Genomic DNA, 20043 nt, shown 5'->3' on the forward strand with positions numbered 1-20043 from the left:
TATTTTTTAATATAATGTATTTAAAATAAGTTGGGTTTAAGGAAAATTTGGACGTAAACTTCGAACATTTAGTTGATGACGTAACACAATATTGCGGCAATCGTGCGCCAGAATTGCCCCTTACGTCAGCAGTATGACGTCATCACATTACGTCAGCTCGCGCAATTTGATAGTAGCTTGCTGCTATCACCGGTGAAACAGGGCCCGGGTATATGAAAAATCGCAGTGACGTAACACTTTTCTCGCTTCTCATTGGTCAATAGCCCGTTGCCGGGGTAACGTGCACGTATGTGAGCGCGGGCAAGAGTACTAGCCGGCCGCCGATCAGGGCCCTGTTTCACCGGTGATAGCAGCAAGCTACTATCAAATTGCGCGAGCTGACGTAATGTGATGACGTCATACTGCTGACGTAAGGGGCAATTCTGGCGCACGATTGCCGCAATATTGTTTTACGTCATCAACTAAATGTTCGAAGTTTACGTCCAAATTTTCTTTAAACTAAACTTATTTTAAATACATTATATTAAAAAAATATATATTAAAAATAAATATACTATCATGACTGCGTAAACTCTTACTTTTAGAGGCCCATACGTCACTTAATGCCGCGGCCAAGGTCGCGGCAATCGTGCGCCAGAACTGCCCATCACGTCAACAGTATGGTGTCATGACATGACGTCAGCTCGCGAAACGTGATAGCAGCGTGCTGCTATCACCGGTGAAACAGGGCCCAGGGCCCTGTTTCACCGGTGATAGCAGCACGCCGATTTTACGACTTGTCAAATTGGGTTTCCATGGAGACATCAACAGGCCCATTGCTCCAACACTACCACAAGTGTGACGTCAGCTCGCGCAATTTGATAGCAGCGTGGTAGCAGCAGCCCGCAGGGCTCTGAAAAAGTCTTCAGAAATGTTTCGTTCGTAAATATTTTCGTTCGTGCATTTTCTTTATTTTCGTTTTTTGGTCCGTGCATTTTTTTGTCTGTACATATTTTCATTCTTCATCCAACATTTCTTCGCCTGTACTGTACATGTTTTCGTCTGTGGCCAACTCGTGGCGAAGCAGTGCAGTGCCGAAGGCAATGCCTTAGGAGAGATTACAGGCAATAGTAAATCAAATATTTTTAGGTTAAATGGTTATGTATCTGGCTTCAGGCCGAAGGCCTGAAGCCTGATGCATGACCACTTAACCTGAAAATATTTGATTTACTATTGCCTGCAATCTATTCCTGAAAGTAACTATTTCCTTATCCGGTAGGCAAAAATCAGTAGGTTAGGTTAGGTTAGGTTAGGTTAGGTTAGGATTCCCGGTAGGCAAGAATCAGTAGATTCTTGAATTGGAAGGCCGAACTAATGCAGTGTAGTAATACCAATGCCTTTCAGTTTAGATAGTTAATTATCAATAGCGTTCTAAGGGCCTTGGTCAATGGAAACTGAAATGCTTATCATTTTGCGGCCCTAGGTATATTGATATAGAGAACTGCTACTTGCCCAATACAGGCAATACCACAGAGCATATAAATACTTCTTCTTGTTCTTGCTGGGTTAGGGCGCGTAGCTGCCAGGGCATATAAATACGATAAATACCCTAATACTTGCCCAATACTTGCCTACTCCACTCGCCCTTCCTGCTACGCGAAAGAAAATGGCTGTTCTGGTTATCCTGTTGGTGCTGCTGCCGGCATCAAAATTATGTAAATGACGTCATATATTTTGCTATGTTTTTCGTCTTTTTTACCCCAAGCAGATTCTGATTTCTCGAATATTTCAGCATACAGGCGGGCAAGAGAACAAACTGAACACAACTTATTCGACTTATTCGAGGCCGGCTTTGTTGCTGTGCGATCTGTTCCGTTGAATTATATGTCGTGCAGCTAGTTGTGATCAACCTTCTCGGACCACAATTTTTCAGCTGAAGATACCCAAGCCTTCAGAGAGCAAAGTACATCATTAAGGTAAGTTAACTATCGACTAAAACACTTATCTCTCTGCGCCTCAAATGTCACAGTTTCGTCATGGTTGGCATGTCACCCAAATTTTACAACATTTTGTCTAATATGCTTGCTGATTTGTTTCTAATCTCAATTGATCATCTGCTGAAAATGTATTGGTATTGGATGCTAGCCCAAAAGCTTGCATCAACTTCCTGGATTAGGCAACTGGTGACAGGTGCTTTTGTCATGAAGTTGAAGTCGAGGTGAAGTGGGCAGGTTGTTAAGTGCCACAAACTTCACAGCCACAGCAAATTTTACACCAAGTCTTAAGAAAATAAGTTATTAGATAAAAGTAATGACAATAAACCTAACTGTGTACCTACCCACCTAGCATTTACTAGTCACCTTCAGTGGTTCCTAAATTACTGGAAAATTGCTCAAGAAGTTTTAATGCTGGAAAATTGTTTATCAGATCCACTAAGGGCTCTTGCTCTGGGCCAAGAAGAGCTCTCTGAGCTCTGATGCAAGCCAATGGTTCTTTGAGGAGAACAATGGGTTCTTAGAGGACAGCAGACTAGGGTCATCTTAGGATAGCAGAGCCTTGAGGATCCTTGGCTGGCCTCAGGGCACAGAGGGCCCTCTGTAAGCCTGCCTGAAGTCCCTTTGAAGGACTCATTTTGTTTGTTTATTAAGGTTAAGAACTTTGAAGGACTGAACTTAGAAATACTTAAGAACTTAGATGGTTCTCTATTAGCCTTAAAAGGCCATCCATTAGTCTCAGGGCTCTTCATTTGGCCTGATGGCCCTGATGGCCCTCTGTTCATCTCACAACAGGTTCCCCTAATTTCCTCATAGGACCCATCAATGTTGACAAGTACCCCCTCAGATGTCCGTTCCAAGACAACAGAGGGCCCTCTGAGGCCAACCAGGGGCCTAAGACCAACAAAGGCCCTTCTGAGGCCAAAAGTGGCCCTTCAAAGTGAGCAGAGGGCCCTCAGAGCCCTGAGGTCAATATACAGCCCTGGTCTCTGAGGTCAACAGAACTGATTGAGCCAATGAACCAATTGAGGGTCCTTGTCCTTCTCAGACTTATGAAAGTCTTCTGCGAGCTGATATCCTCAAAGGGCTCTGAGGGGCCAACAGAGACAGACCTGTGGAATTCGTCGGAGTCGACAGTTTTGCCTGTAGTCGGTGTCGAAGTCGGTCGGAGTCGACAGTTCTGGCCGAAGTCGAATTCGGATTCAGACGTTGAAATCGACATTCCATTAGGTACTCAAAGTCTGCACTCGATGCCTTTTTACTGGAACATTTGTTGACCTTAACAAGACATTTTGTTGCGGCTAAAGCGATGCTTTTGTTTTAGACCAGGGGTCGGCAACTTACGGCCCGCAGGTCGGATCCGGCCCGCGACGATCTGACGTCCGGCCCGCGGCTGGTATCAGCAGCTGCCAGCTAACATTGCGTTCCGGCCCGCAGATCCTTCAGAAATCGATTTTATCATACAAAAGGTAGGTACTAGATAGTGCGTTGGCACAATGCAACGCAATGGCGTGCTTCCTACGCCATCTCATGTCTATAGGTGCCCAGCCAGCAATTTGGTTTGGTTCAATTCTGTTTTGCCCCGGCAACTCCGAGATGCCGGACTTGAGCTGGTGTAAACGGAACGCCTTCGGAACAGGGGTTTGGGTCGCTATGGCTCTATTCCGGCTAGCCATCTTTCCCGTAGTGCTCCAAAGTTGGTGTGGTTTCGCTACGGCTATAGTGCGGCACCGTTCCGGCGTGCTACGGCTATGTCCGGCAGTGCCTCGTATCTGCTCTAGCGTACTGTGGCTGAAGCACGGTTGAGGTACGTACGGCGAGGACTGGTTCGGCATAAGTCCGGTCACAGTGATGGTGTGCTCCGGGACCTTGTGTCAGCTGTAGTAGAGCCCCCACCCCCAGCCTTAGCTAGCAATTTGTTTTGGCTCAAGTCTGTTTTGCCCCGGCAACTCAGACATGCCAGATTTGGGCCGATGTAAACGGAACGCCATCGGAACAGAGGTTTGGGTCGATATGGCCATCTATTCCGGCTAGCCAGCTTTTGCCGTAGCGCTGCGCTCCAAAGTTGGTATGTTTTCGGACCGCCAAATTCGGCTCAAGTCCGGCTGTCTGCCAAGGCGTGCTATCAGCTATGGCTAGGTTCGGCTGTCTCGTAGCTGTTCTGACTATCTGTGGCTGAAGTACGGTTGAGGTAAGGCACGACTGCTACGGCTTACGTCCGACTGTGGTACGAGCGAGCTCCGGGATCGCGTGTCGGCTCCAGTAGAACCCCAGACCCTGCCCGTACCTCGGCCGGAGTAAGATGCCGCAGCTAGCCAGAGTAAACCCAAATACGGCCCAGACTTATTTTGTTGGCTGAGTCTTTTGCCAGTACTTCGGCTGGGGTAAAAATGCTGGAGCTAGCCAGAGTAAAGGCAGATAGGTATATACGGACCAATTTTGCGGGTTGGGAGGTATCTGATCAGATAATAAAATGGACAAGACCATTCCTTATTTTTTCAAGCGCGCCTTTTCTTCAGCCAGAATCTGTGTGAAAAAGGTAGGTAAGTTTTATCGCCTTGGTTTCATCCTATGACACAAGGCAAAACATGTGAGCTGTCACAACTAAACATTCATTTGTAACGCTACGCTGTCGTATTTTTCAAAATTTGCGTGTCATTGAAGCACATTGGAACTGAATTTTTAAAAGCTGAATGTCACGTGTTTTAACCCATTTTCGATTGTTTTAATTCAGAAATCAACAGTTTTAAGTTGGGCTTCATTTACTATTTAACTTCATTAACTTCATTAACTAACTTCATTAACTTAACTAGGTTCGAAAATGGAGAATCGAGTTTAGATGAGTGTGCACCTAATTTATACAGCAACTTTGCAATGCAAGAGCTTAGAATGCATAGGGCATTTTTTCAGGCAAGATGAAACCAACCAATCTCCGACGTGAATGCTGTCACCGAGACGTGAGTAAGTGATGACCGTAATCGGGGCTGGGGTCGATGTTGGAGTCGGTTTTTCGAACCCGGGTCCCGGAGTCGGAGCCGCCGAAAATCCATCGACGCCACGTCTCTGAAGAGAGCCGTCTAGGAGCAACAAATGGTTATTTGGGTTGGGGTCAACCGAGGGCCGTCTGAGGACACCAGAAGACCTTCTTAGCTGCTTCTGGGGACAAGTAAGGCTCGTTTTAGGTCAACGGAGGCAGATCTAGGACTTTCAATAAAGGGCCCTTTTAGGCCACCAGATGGATCTCAAAACAATAAGATGTATCCGAGACTGACATGGACCCATAGCTTGGGAACCCATCGATTTCAACAACTTCTAAAGGCTGGAATAAAACCAGCTAAGGGGAACTGAAGCTGGGTAGCGGCAGCCGTGGCTCCGGTCTGCCAGAGAGGTGCCGTCAATCAGCTGAGACTGCGGCGGACAGACATCCGACACTGGCGGACGGAGAGCGTTATCCGACACCGGCACACGGAGAGCGTTATCCGACACTGGCACACGGAGAGCGTTATCCGACACCGGTACACGGAGAGCGTTATCCGACACCGGCACACGGAGAGCGTTATCCGACACCGGCACACGGAGAGCGTTATCCGACACCGGCACACGGAGAGCGTTATCCGACACCGGCACACGGAGAGCGTTATCCGACACCGGCACACGGAGAGCGTTATCCGACACCGGCACACGGAGAGCGTTATCCGACACTGGCGCACGGAGAGCGTTATCCGACACCGGCACACGGAGAGCGTTATCCGACACTGGCGCACGGACAGCGTTATCCGACACCGGCACACGGAGAGCGTTATCCGACACCGGCACACGGACAGCGTTATCCGACACTGGCACACGGACAGCGTTATCCGACACTGGCACACGGAGAGCGTTATCCGACACTGGCGCACGGAGAGCGTTATCCGACACCGGCACACGGAGGGCGTTATCCGACACCGGCGGACGCCGACACCGAGCGGACTACATACAACAGGGGGGACTAATGACGTTTCCCTCCTTTCGTAGAGCTGTGATGGCAGCGCTGGTGGCGGATTACGGGTCCAGCAGCAGTTCTGAGTCGGAGCCAGAGCAGCCAGATATATCAGAAGATACCAGTGCAAAACCGAAGTAAGTGTTAGAAATTTTCAGTTTCCTGTGAAACGATTATAAAATTGTTTTAGTGGGGCGCAATGATTACTTTACGCTTTGAACCATGCATAGGTACCCATAAATTTGGCTACATCACTTATCGACGGAAGTTGATGGTGGTCTGAATCTGATGGTCACACATCCAGGCGCGGAGAACACTTCTAACGCCACCCCTCTTGAACTCTGCACCCGGACCACGTAACGAAAAGCGCTTAACAGCGTTGGAAAATCATAGAAAATCATGAAAGGTTCTGCTTACTTTTGGATCAGATTATCAAAGATCACCGGAGGTCAAACTTCCCCATTATGACGTTGCGGAAAAAACACTTCATATCTCTTGAGCCTTGATTGGTTCAGTTGGTAAAACATTGGACTCCCGGTAGTGGGTGAGAGCCCGGGCTCGAGTCGCTCCGGCGCTCGCTATGCGAGGCTCCTGACGGAGGTGGTCGCGGTTGGTGTAAACAGTCCAACCAGCAGAAGTCAATTGAGTGGGAAAGTCAGTTGGTCTGTGTTGGGCTTTGAAGGGCATCCAACTTCGCCTGACACAACGCGAAATTGCGCTGTCGAGCGGTAGGGGTAAGGGCCCGCGCAACAAGCTCTGCTTAGCGTGGGCTCCTGCTCTTTCAACCCGTCTATTCAAGCATTCGAGCTAAATTTATTGAAATTTATTGAAATTTATTGAAATTTATTGAAAAGAAAAACGTCGCAGTGTCGAAAAAAACTATTGTTCTTAAAGATATTTTGCTAACACGTTAGTTGACCTCATGCTTACGGTTTAGTCTACCTGGCTGGGCTGATGCTTTGGACGTGAGGTGACCATGAGGTCACTGAAGCAACTTTTACATAGGCCGCCTCATAACGAAGGACGATTAAATTCAGCCATTGGCCTTGACATTCTTGATTTTAATGTATTATCACTTCAATTTCTGTGTTGACTTTTCAGGATGAGATTATGTCCTCCGATGCTCGGTTATTGGTTATTTATAAAGGAAACAATAGCTTTGATGGCATGGAGATTACGGATTACACTAGCTTTCGTACCTACCTAATAAAAAGGTTTGCAAAGAAATCGTTCTGTCAAGTATCTTTTTTTTCCGCAGAAGGATTGTGTTATTTCAATGCATAATTTGTTTCTTATTCATTTGAAACGTTTATCAACAAAAATGGCTGCCCCGTATGGCCTGAATGGGCCCCGGAATGGCACTCGTCGGATCAGTGTCGTCGTCCGCCAGTGTCGAATAACGCTCTCCGTGTACCGGTGTCGGATAACGCTCTCCGTGTGCCGGTGTCGGATAACGCTGTCCGTGTGCCAGTGTCGGATAACGCTCTCCGTGTGCCGGTGTCGGATAACGCTGTCCGTGTACCGGTGTCGGATAACGCTGTCCGTGTGCCGGTGTCGGATGTCTATCCGCCGCAGTCTCAGCTGATTGACGGCGTCTCTCTGACAGACCGGAGCCGGCCGCCGAGCGGCTGCCACTGCCCAGCTTCAGTTCGCAGCTGTCGGGCGCGTCCGTGTTCTCCAACCCGTACCGGCAGGAGGAGGACGCTCGGCGCGCCGTGCTCGAGAAACACGTCAAACTGACCACGGCGCCCACCGAGCTGCGCCACATCAACGGCAAACAGGTGTGCTGGAACTACCGCAAGGGACGCTGCCGCTTCGGGCGCGGCTGTAAGTTCGCGCACGACTCGGACCTGCAGCGCGACGGCGCAGAGGAGGAGTCGAGCGACGCGCCGCCGCCGGCCGCCGAGCCGGCCGCGCCGCCGCCGCCGGCCGTTGACGGCCAGCAGGCGCGCAGGAAGCGGCCGGGGCTCGGTGACACGCTCGCCCCCGGGAAGAAGGTGATGAAAATGTACACTAACACGCGGAAAGGACCGCTGGTGTGAGCGGACGGAACTGGCCGTGAGTGCGGCGACTGCGCGGGCGTCCGGCCGTGACGTGTTCATACATTGATATGCCAAGTGTGTTCTGTTTTGTTTTGCTTTTCCGCAGAGTCGATAATTGTGTGGATTATGTTTGTAGGGTTTGAACTCCATCGAATTGCCCGATAAAATGTTCATTTTCGCTTGACAGATGGCATAAAGTCGTTTTGCCATTGTCAACTCGTGTTCTTCTATTGCCTGTAACGTAGCTAGCTGGCTGTGGCAATAGTGTGGAGACAAGCTTGGTCAAAGTTAATGTTTTGTGACACGGCGACATTCTCGTCAAGATGCCGATGATCGTTTTCATTGTCTCATCACCGCAGTAATTTCGGTCCCGCCTATAGCCAACTTGGCAATTTCGCTTATCGCAGCGCCCACAAATGACGTTGCTGCTCGTATTGAATAGACCTCCATTCATCCCATTTTTCATTATTGTTAATTGTAATATTTATCGTGCTAACGACGTGTGTGAAAACGGTGTGTCATCTGCTATTGCTGATGCGCAATAAAAGCACCAAGTTCCCGAGTTGTGTCATCTAGTTGTGACTTGTGAGCGTCATGGCTCGGGATCAGCCGAATTTTGTTCAGCCTCCACTGCTTGTTGCCGCCACTCCATCGATGGACACCCGGCCTCTGAAAACTGCTGGAGGGCGATCGACACCCGGCCTCTGAAGCTGAAGCCCAGCGGTGCAGCTGTGGCATACGACGGCCCCTGAGGCTCACTCCGCACCCAGCCGATGAAGGTCGTGCGGGACAGCCGACCTGGGTAGGGCGCAGCTTTTTAATTTGCCAACGTGACACCGACTGAGGCACGAGGCTCCTTTCTCCTACGACCTCCTTTATGAATGAGATCCCGCCGCAGGAGCACCAAGCAAAACAAACTAAGATGGCCACAAAAGGATTATTTGACAACGCAATGTCCACTGAAACAGAGTCCTTACAATCGGCCATATCTGAGAAAGTATCACAAACTCTTCATAATGGCCAATCCCGTCTACCACCACCATGCTTCTTGTGTGTAATGAATGCCCCTGAGCACCGGTGACGCTCATACGATGTCGATGGGACGATTCGGGGCGGGAGATTTCGCTCCTGATGATGCTCGTAAGACCTCTACTTGAGACCTTGCTTATTCGGGAATTTGAGAGGGGCGCGGTGCCCCCCCCCCCCTTCCCCGTTCGGCCGCCTAGCTGACGCTCGCTGTGTGATATGGGCGCTGGGCCGGTGCTGTGACTCCCGAAGTCCCCGTGTGTGTGTACGCCCGTGGCGCGGTGTCTGACCTTGGACCGGCGCCGCGCCCCTGGGCCTCTCCGCGCGCCGGCAGTGCTCGCTCAGCGGCCGCCGTCCGTCCGTCCGACCGTCCGTCGTGCCCGTTGAGGTACGATGCTGCGCTCCCTGGCACGTCTGGTGCGCGCCGCCCCGCCGCTGCCGGCGGAGACCGTGCTGCGGAGGACGCCGACAGTCGCCCGGCTGGCCCGTCCCTTCGGCAGCCTACCAGGTAGGGTTCTCACCGCTGGCACCCAGCAGCCCGCCCCCATTCCAGAGTGTTTGCGATACGGAGACAGCATGCCAGTACCTTACCGTGCGGTGGCGATATCAACACCGACTCCGATTCAAACACCGCGTGAATGCTGGAAAAAAAAACGCACTTGCCTGAAAGTATTTATAGATTGAACTTCCCATGCAGTAGGCAATACGAACACTGTCATCGCTGTATGGTAAATTGCTTCCCATTTCTGGCTGCCATGAAACTGTGCTTTCATACCTAATTCCAGTTGGACGCAAGAGCCAAGCTGCTACGCGCCCCAACCCGAAACAACACACCTTATTCCAATCGGCCAATGTCCGCCATTGGCGCCTTTACGGGTTTATCTGATTGAGAAACCGACCAGACGCTGATCGAACTTTGCCCCGACTCCCTGACTTGTGGCCTTATTGGATTGTTATCGCCCCTCGTAACGCAGCTGTTCTCAGGTGTCTCGCAAGTGCCAACAGGAGGTCATTCGATAAGTTTATCATTTTGGCCAACAGCCAGAGCTCATAGACTTGAGTATATAAAACAAACTATATAGCGCTTATATGTCTCGTTAACCACATTTAGAAAATTATTCATTTGGAGTGGTAATGCGTGTTGCCAAGCTGCTGTCAATCGCCCGCAGACGTCCACACGTTACAGTGTTTGGCCATCAGTCCGCCCCTGCAGTGACTTGGCGTGTGCCTGTGCGCGCAGGGCTGCGGCCGATCGCCATCAATGACCTGGGCGCCGACTGCCCGTACTCGGCCGAGGAGCAGGCCGTGCGCTGCAAGCTGGCCTCGCTCTACCGACTGGTGGACGCCCGCGGCTGGAGCATGGGCATCTACAACCACATCACGGTACGGATATATAACCAGATCACGGTACATCTACAACCACATCACGGTACGGGTATAACCACATCACGGTACATCTACAACCACATCACGATACGGGTATAACCACATCACGGTACATTTACAACCACATCACGGTACGGGTATAACCACATCATGGTGCATCTACAACCACATCACGGTACGGGTATAACCAAATCACCGTATGTACATCTACAACCACATCACGGTACATCTACAGTAACATCACGGTACATCTACAGCCACATCGCGGTACATCTACAGTAACATCACGGTACATCTACAACTACGTCCCGGTACGGCGGGCTGCCCGGCGCGAGGACACGCTCGCCCTTTGGCCGCGTTGAGTCCGTGTTGTGTGTGTTGAGGCGGGCGGCGCCGCTGACCCTTACCGCGGCCATGTGACAGGCACGGATCACCGCCAGCGACGAGCACTTCCTGGTGAACCCCTTCGGCCTGCTCTACGACGAGGTGACGGCCAGCAACCTGGTGCGTGTCGACCTGGCCGGCGCCGTGCTCGACCCCGGTTCCAGCGCGGCCGGGGTCAACCTGGCCGGCTACGTGCTCCACTCGGCCATCCACGAGACGCGGCCGGACGTCATGTGCGCGCTGCACGTCCACCTGCCCGACGCCATCGCCGTGAGTGGGGCCAGTGGAGGGTCTGTGGAGGGTCAGTAGCGCCAGTGGAGGGTCTGTAGAGCCAGTGGAGGGTCTGTAGAGCCAGTGGAGGGTCTGTAGAGCCAGTTTAGGGCGAGTGGCTCCAGCTGCCGCCGTTAGCAACAGCCGGCGTTCAGTGTCCATTACCTGTACTGGTTTTACCGGGTGACTGTGCGCCGACAGGTGTCCACCATGCAGTGTCCATCGTCCATTAGTAGTTTTACCCGGTGACTGTGCGCCGACAGGTGTCCACCATGCAGTGTCCATCGTCCATTAGTAGTTTTACCGGGTGTCTGTGCGCCGACAGGTGTCCACCATGCAGTGTCCATCGCCCATTAGTAGTTTTACCTGGTAACTGTGCGCCGACAGGTGTCCACCATGCAGTGTCCATCGCCCATTAGTAGTTTTACCGGGTAACTGTGCGCCGACAGGTGTCCACCATGCAGTGTCCATCGCCCATTAGTAGTTTTACCTGGTAACTGTGCGCCGACAGGTGGGGCGTTCCACGACAAATCGACAAGTGCCCTGCACCCTCATATTTTATTTTTTGCTTAAAATTGGTCTAATGGGTTGTGATGGGCGGGGAAGCCAGCTGTGGCAAGGATTTTTTCTTCGAACAACGGTTTCCGAGATATAGCCTCGGGCAATTCTTGGAGTTCGCGCTGCAGCCCTGTGTTTGGCGGCCTATAACTCAGAAACTATTGTTTTTTTACGATAAAAACTTCATATGTTTCAACTCACAATCAACCAACAAACATTTTGGCTATCTCGGATTTTCAATTTTTGAAAATTTTGATCACGTGACCTTTTGTCCTATTTTTCGAAGAGTGACCTTGATATTTTCCCCACTGAAAGTTGCAATTTTGTCTGATGACGATTAAAGCCTTATCAATTGTCATTCATATGCGATAATAAAATAAGTGGTTATCGCCCTGCGTTGACCTCTGGCCAGGTCATTTTTATGACCTGTCCATTATTACGAGCGGGAGCGACAGCGAGATCTCGAGAATAAAGCAAGATAGCGACAAGCGGTAAACGGTAAAGGGTATACACGGATAAGGTCTATAACTTTTATTAAGGTCATTTTCAGGTCAGGTCAAAGATGACGTCACAGGAGCTAAAAGGAAGTCAAAATAGCGGCACTATACATATGTTACAGGGAGTTTGAGAAATCCGTGAGTTTGCAAACTCCCTAGTGAGTTTGCAAACTCCCTGGCCCATCAGTGAGTTTGCAAACTCACTAGGGAGTTTACAAATTCACTAGGGAGTTTGCAAACTCACTGACCGGTCAGGGAGTTTAAGAAATTTCGGAGTGATTGGGCCAAATTAAAACAAGTGTGCAGCATGTGGGTGGTATACGTGCTGTCCGTGATGTTAAAACAAAGGAGGCTAGCTCTAAGGCCTCGCACGCTGACAAAAAGCTTATAGATCATATGCACACCATAAATACCTTTTTTTATTTTAAACTGCTCAGTGATTTACCCATGCATGTACCGCCGCTTTATTTAGTTATACAATTATTTAGTTCACGTCCCAATTAGACCCGTTCCACTCAAGTGTGGCTATTCCAGAGTCAGGCTAAATATATCAAAGTAGAAACAGCTCACTATTGGTCACTTATGCTAAAGTACATGCACACGCATCAATTCACGCCCATTCCCACTCCGCCATAGACGTGTCATCGAGAGCCGGCGCTGCTGGCAGCCAGCCCAGCTGCGACTGTCGCACGCTGCTTGTTTGTTTTTGTTTTGTTGGGTTAGGCCCTTTCGGTCTGACAGGACCATTTCAGAGTCGGACGAATGATAGGAATTATAGGGGGAGACATTGGTCTGGGCAGACACCCTATATGCAGAGTCGCCGGGGCTGAGCCCGTCCGAATGGACAGACCGTCCAGCCCCCCAAGCACTCTCTGCACCCGGCTACGGGGTGCGCTCCCTCGGGAGCAGCCCGCATGAGATAAAGGTGCCTGTCCAGCCCGGAGGGTGTTTCGGCGTGGACGAGAAGGATTTCAGTATCCTGATTTCTGAGGAGGGAAACGACGCAACGGAGGAGCACGTTGCTCCGAACCTCCACTTTACATAGCCGCGAGTAGCATTTTTTTTTCGGTAAAATAATGAAGGATCTGTAAGCTTTTTGTCAGCGTGCGACGTTTATACACGCTCGCAAAAAGCTTACAGATCCTTCATTGTTTTACCGAAAAAAATGCTACTCGCGGCTATGTAAAGGGGAGGTTCGGAGCAACGTGCTCCTGTGTTAGGCCGTACCACTAGTCGCTTTTGTTTTAACATCACGGACGGCACGTATGCCACCCTCATCTTACACATTTGATTTTATTTGGCCCAATCGCTCTGGAATTTCTCAAACTCCCTGACCGGTCAGTAAGTTTGCAAACTCCCTAGTGAATTTGCAAACTCCCTAGTGAGTTTGCAAAGTCACTGATGGGTCAGGGAGTATGCAAACTCACTAGGGAGTTTGCAAACTCACGGATTTCTCAAACTCCCTGTAACACATATATATGAAGTTTTTTTCGAATAACTTTCAAGGTATCCCAGCTAGGAACAAACTAATAGCACCATCGTGATCCTCTCGTCGATCCGCATCGAAACATATGTATGTTGACCTCGAAAGGTCGAAAGGTCAAAAGTTGACCTTAGGTCACGTGATCTAATGTCAACTTTTGACCTTTCGACCTTTCGAGGTCAACATACATATGTTTCGATGCGGATCGACGAGAGGATCACGATGGTGCTATTAGTTTGTTCCTAGCTGGGATACCTTGGAAAGTTATTCGAGAAAAAACTTCATATATATGTTTAGTGCCGCTATTTTGACTTCCTTTTAGCTCCTGTGACGTCAGCTTTGACCTGACCTGAAAATGGCCTTAGTAAAAGTTATAGACCTTATCCGTGTGTACCCTTAACCGTTTACCGCTTGTCGCTATCTTGCTTTATTCTCGAGATCTCGCTGTCGGTCCCGCTCATAATAATGGACAGGTCATAAAAATGACCTGACCTGAGGTCAACGCAGGGCGATAACCACTTTTTTATTATCGCATATGAATGACAACCGATAAGGCTTTAATCGTTATCAAACAAAATTGCAACTTTCAGTGGGGAAAATACCAAGGTCACTCTTCGAAAAATAGGACAAAAGGTCATGTGATCAAAATTTTCAAAAATTGAAAATCCGAGATAGCCAAAATGTTTGTTGGTTGATTGTGAGTTAAACCATATAAAGTTTTTATCGTAAAAAAGACAATAGTTTCTGAGTTATAGGCCGCCAAACCTAGGGCTGCAGCGCGAACTCCAGGAATTGCCCGAGGCTATATCTCGGAAACTGTTGTTCGAAGAAAAAAATCCTTGCCACAGCTGGCTTCCCCGCCCATCACAACCCCTTACACCAGTTTTCAACGAAGAATAAAATATGAGGGTGCAAATTTAATTTTTTATTTGTCGATTTGTCGTGGAACGCCCCAGGTGTCCACCATGCAGTGTCCATCGCCCATTAGTAGTTTTTTACCGGGTAACTGTGCGCCGACAGGTGTCCACCATGCAGTGTCCATCGCCCATTAGTAGTTTTACCAGGTGACTGTGCGCCGACAGGTGTCCACCATGCAGTGTCCATCGCCCATTAGTAGTTTTACCGGGTGACTGTGCGCCGACAGGTGTCCACCATGCAGTGTCCATCGCCCATTAGTAGTTTTACCGGGTGACTGTGCGCCGACAGGTGTCCACCATGCAGTGACCGTCGCCCATTAGTAGTTTTACCGGGTGACTGTGCGCCGACAGGTGTCCACCATGCAGTGTGGCCTGCTGCCCATCACACAGGAGGCTTTGGTCGTGCACGGTTTCGCCGGAGTCAGCTACCACGACTACCAGGGCATCCTCATCAACAGTGCAGAAAAGAAGGATATTCAGGAAAACCTCGGACCCAAGAATAAGGTAATCGTGGTGACGTGTGCGCTAAATCCGAGCCCGGCGCCTGTCCACTAATAGCCCTAAACAGGCATATAACTCCAATTACTGGCCAGGGGCCGTATTCACGTCGATCATTCTCGTAAGAATTTTCTTACGCATGACCTACTTCTTACGCAATTTTTTAAATCGCGTGAACTCCGTAGATAAAAACTTACGAAGTGTCGACGTGAATACCAAATTATACTTACAAAAGAAAATCGACTTACGAAGTCGACGTGAATACGGCCCCTGCGCAGTGCGCATGCCACCATGCCAACCGGTCCCTAATGATGTAGGTACCGAATTTTAGCGCAGTCGGCGAAGCCCACCCTCGAGATGTGGGAGTGGCATCGTGCACGTGCGCACGTGCAAGTTGGTTCGAAAATTACTTATGCCCGGCACCCTACCGAGCGGACTTTAAGAAAGTAACAAATGTGAGCAGAATCTGTTAGCAGTTCTCGGATGTTGAAGCGACCCCTGCACGCTGGCACGCGCAATAGCACACCAGTCACCAAACATGTGGTACAGAAAGGCATTGTCCAATGAGTGCCTGCTGACACGCCAACTTTCATACAGGCTTTGTTTAGGGTTACTTCAACTAGCATCGAAATCAACTAAAACCCGGCACCCTTCTAACCGGTCTCCAGCGATGTGCCAAATTTGAGCCCAATCGGCCCAGCCGTTCTCGAGATCTGGAAACGGCACCATGCACGTGTGCACGTGCAAACTGGGTCCCAACTGACTTTTGCATGGCACCCTTCTAACGGGTTCTTAAACGTGTAACAAATTTGAGCGCAATCGGTTCAGCCGTTCTTGAGATCTGGAAACGATCCCTGCACGTGCGCACGTGCAGCAGCATCCCAACCGTGACACATGGTAATGCATTGCCTGGTGGGTACCTACCTACATGCTAAGTTTCAACGCAAACGGCCCAGTAATTATCGAGATATTGCAATTTTTGGAAACCTGTCACCCTTTCGTTTTGCACATGGCACCTGCATGAGGGGTTACCCACATGCATCGGTAATAGTTTAATACTTTGTAGAAGGAATGAAGCTACCCTATAAAAATAACCGCAAGTAAATCGTTCCAGTGGTTGCAGAGATATAAGCTTCGCAAAAGGGTACCCTTGGCCGACCTGCCGCTCATGCTCAGATTTACTCATGCTCAGGGTGTCCGGAAAAAAGTTTACCCAAAGAATCGTTAATAAGATTTGCAATTTTTGTTAAAGGGACCCTCCCACCTTCAAAAAAGTTAATGAATTGGCATGAAAGTGATGTCCCTTGGTTCAGAAAGAGCGAAAACGAATATCTACCAAATTTCACCGAAAAATATTCACTGGTTTTCAAGATATTAGGCTTTTACTTTTGTTTACTTTTTGGGATCTCCCCTGTTACTAGCGACTTTATTTGGAAGCAATAATTTGGCAGCCTTTAAGTGCGGCAGACGTTGCGCGCAAAGCAGCGTATACCACCACGTGTTAACGATGGTTTTAGTCTAAGATTTAAAAATCGTTAGATCTCCGCTGACGTCACAAATTCTAAGGGGGCATTCCAATGCATTAGCCCCTTAGAATCCGAAAACTGCAAGTTTGAAATTCCATATCTTCGAATTAAAGCATTTTTCGATGTTGTGAGTGCCCAAACCGGTATTTGCAGGCCATGGCCACCAATTTGGCTATCTCAACTCAAAACTAATGTTAAGGTGGGAGTGTCCCTTTAAACTCATCTGAAATTCATACGATGCTTTAACAATTCAATGAGAAGTAAGTGGGCAAACTGTTCCACGCGAATCGGTTTTGCTTAGCAGGAGTGGTGGGGTGTCAAAAAACCATACGATTTTAGCGGCCACTTTTTAGCACCGCCGTGGCTAGCGCCTATAATTGACCCATATGACGACTCGTAGGCTGCATAAAAAGCATATGGAAACAAAATGAGTGTCCATAAATGCTACAATGTTCATTAGAGATCGAATTCTCAGTTGGGCTTGTATTGTCACTAGCAAATTAGCAATGCCCATTACGAATGAACGAAAACTGTATGGAAACCTATGACCAAAGCCCAAAAGCAAAACGCCCCAATATTGCATCGACGACCGCATGACCGTTTGTGGACAGCATTTCAAGTACCCCGGTGCTGAAGAACAGTGAAGCTCTGCTGCTAATCACTACTCGTATTCGTGCATCGTTTTTTCTTCTTTTTTCTTTTGCTGTTGCACTGAAGCAAAAGGTGCACATTGGCGGCGGAACGGGGAGGGCACCGGGAACATTAGCCCTATAGGCGTTGCATGGAAAGAATGGGACCAAAATTCGGCATTGCCCCCCCCCCCCTTAATTGAAGGTGTTCCGCCGCTACTGAAGCTGCAGGTTTATCCTTGGGTTTATCTACGGAAAACTGTTAGTTGTATTCCATGAATTCTTCTTCCAATAAATTCTTCTTGCATCGGAGTTTTAAGCGGTCATTTCTTTGAAGTGCACCTATCCCGACATAAATGATCCAAATGCGCTCTAATTTACGTTATTTACTTCTCATGGTCTTATGATAACACTGTGTGAAAATGATATGGATTGATCCTGCAGTAAAAGTTTGTATGGAAATTTACGCGCGGAAGCGTTTTTGGGATGCGCCCTGGCGCAAAAATCATACGTTGTTTTTTTACGTGCCACCATCCCTGCTAAACACAACCGATTCGCATGAAACTTTACCCACTCATTTCTCATTGTATTGTTAAAGTATCATAAATTTCAGACGAGCTGAATAAAAATGGCAAATTTTATGAAAGATTCTTTGAGTAAACTTTTTTCCAGCCATCCTGTACTCCGCTCGTTCCGATATGACATCGCTTCATCATACGCTGATCCTGATTCCGGCTATCGTGTGTTTATGCAGTCTGTGCCTCCCTCCAGCTGCTGATCCCGTACCCGGTGCTAGCTTGCCTCAGCTGCTAATGGCGTTCCCACCTTCGGTTCGGGTGCTGATCGCGTTCCGTCCCTCCCTGTGCTGATCGCGTTCCGTCCGTCCGTGCAGGTGCTGATCCCGTCCGTCCCTCCGTGCAGGTGCTGACCCCGTCCCAATGGCTGATTCCGTTCCGTCCGTCCGTGCAGGTGCTGGTGCTGCGGAACCACGGCGTGGTCGTCTGCGGCGAGACCGTCGAGGAGGCCTACCTGCTGCTCGACTTTTTCATGATCGCCTGCCAGTCGCAGGTGGCTATGATGGCCGCCGGCGTGGACGGCCTCGCCCAGATCTCCAGCGTCGCCTTCGAGAATATGCTCAAGGTGGGGGCGCTACCGGCCGAGCGGTGAACCTCGGGTCAGACAGACAGACAAACAACGCAGACAAACAGCTCAGACCACTGCCACAGGGGACAGACAAACAGCTCAGACCAGACCGACAGGGACAGGCTAACAGCTCAGACAAACAGCTCAGACCAGACCGACAGGGACAGACAAACAGCTCAGACCAGACCGACAGGCACAGACAAACAGCTCAGACCAGACCCTTAGGGACAGACCAGCGCCTCAGACCAAGCCACGTCATTTTTCTCAACTATTTCTTTATTTATATATGTATTATTGCACGTAACTTGGATTTTGGGGCTATTGTAGTGCATTTTTTGCGACTTACATGATGTACATGTTGTACAATAATGTTCCACTCCTCAGAAGCTATGAGTTGACTGGAACGCTGAATTGTGCCGTTTATCACGTAATTAAGCTTGTCGATGGTGAGGTCTGGGTTACAGCGTTAAACTGTCACGTCGGTCCGTGTGATGCGGCACAGTCTACCACTCCAGGCAATTGATTGCCCGTGAAAAGTGGAACATCATTCTGTAGTTGACTGTACTTGCGTTGTTTTCAGATGAAAGAAGAAGCCAAGGGCGTGGATACGAAGACCATTTCGGAGGGTAAGGCGCTGCAGTTCGGTCAGCAGGACTTTGAGGCGTGTATGAGGAAGCTGGACCGCGCTGGGCTCAGCACTGGGTACCCGTACCGGCGCCCCGAGCTGCTGGACCGCCAGTGAGAGCTGCTGGACCGCCAGTGAGAGCTGCTGGCCGCCAGTGAGAGCTGCTGGACCGCCAGTGGGAGCTGCCGGGCCGCCAGTGGGAGCTGAGTACCTGTACCGCTCGGAGTCCAGTGGGGTCTCAGTACATGTACCGGTATCTGTAGTGTACTGCTCGGTCTCCAGTGGGGTCTCAGTACCTGCACCGGTATCGGTACCGTAAGTCAGCAGTGGGGGCCGCCGCACAGTAGCGCCGACACACGATCAAACTCAGAACGCAAAATAACATAAACAGATGATGTAAGTAAAATATTACCAGCAAACAAGATCGGAGGCCAAAGAAATTTTACAACTCTGAGCGGCAGAATCGAAATCAATTATGCCACGATGTCGATCACGTGTTGTTGACTACCTGACGTTTGTTTGCTGAGCACAACCCGCTCAACGATTGCCCGTGGTCGTCGGCGTGTTAGGGCACTGAGCAGCGCTTGGCCCGGCTGGTGGTCTGGGCGATCCCGTGAGATACACCGCTGTGTGGCACCAGTTTTAGGTGTGTAACGTGCTGGCTAGGCTGTCGTTTGTAAGACATGTTACATGGTATTGGATATTTAATCGCTGAAATGCTTGACTCGTGTATGAACAATGAACATAGGTACAGGGTATTGTCTTGGATGAATAAACCGACGACGAATGTGTCAAATGGGCGGCCTATTGTTGAGAGCTGGTGAGCCAGTCCGGTGTCGATATCTGCGTTACGGTGGAATGGTGATGTGTATATGCCGAAAACCCGTCCTTACTAAGGATAGGTTTTAACGTTAATAGGGACCAAATGACGCTTAATTTTGCAGCATGAAACTGAATCACACGACGTGGCCCTGAGCGAATAGTGTGCTTTGTACCGACCAAGTCAGACACTACCAGACCCAGTTCACTCCAGACCTACTTGTCAGTTGTCCCGAGAGAACGGTCTCCGACAGTCTAGAAGCGTTCTCCGCCGGTCTTCGCGAAAGT

At 49.6% G+C, this 20043-nt stretch overlaps 1 protein-coding gene across 7 annotated transcripts; it reads left to right on the forward strand.

Annotated features, from left to right (window-relative positions):
• Window positions 1-773: 773 nt before the first annotated feature.
• On the forward strand, window positions 774-19732 carry LOC122386966 (alpha-adducin-like). 7 transcript variants are annotated; one of them, XM_043376732.1, is made up of 8 exons: window positions 774-835; window positions 1772-1955; window positions 9355-9528; window positions 10261-10403; window positions 10830-11060; window positions 14867-15019; window positions 18138-18308; window positions 18892-19732. In XM_043376732.1, the coding sequence occupies exons 3-8, from the start codon at window positions 9414-9416 to the stop codon at window positions 19051-19053; spliced, it is 975 nt and encodes a 324-aa protein (XP_043232667.1). In that variant the 5' UTR covers window positions 774-835; window positions 1772-1955; window positions 9355-9413; the 3' UTR covers window positions 19054-19732. The 7 variants fall into 7 exon arrangements, with proteins under 7 accessions (XP_043232667.1, XP_043232663.1, XP_043232665.1 ...); XM_043376728.1 differs by lacking the exon at window positions 774-835 and adding an exon at window positions 845-917; XM_043376730.1 differs by lacking the exon at window positions 774-835 and adding an exon at window positions 916-964.
• The last annotated feature ends 311 nt before the right edge of the window (window positions 19733-20043 follow it).

This window comes from Amphibalanus amphitrite, unplaced genomic scaffold (genome assembly GCF_019059575.1).
Source record: "Amphibalanus amphitrite isolate SeventyFive unplaced genomic scaffold, NRLGWU_Aamphi_draft 000268F_arrow, whole genome shotgun sequence".
In the NCBI taxonomy this organism is placed as follows: domain Eukaryota; kingdom Metazoa; phylum Arthropoda; class Thecostraca; order Balanomorpha; family Balanidae; genus Amphibalanus; species Amphibalanus amphitrite.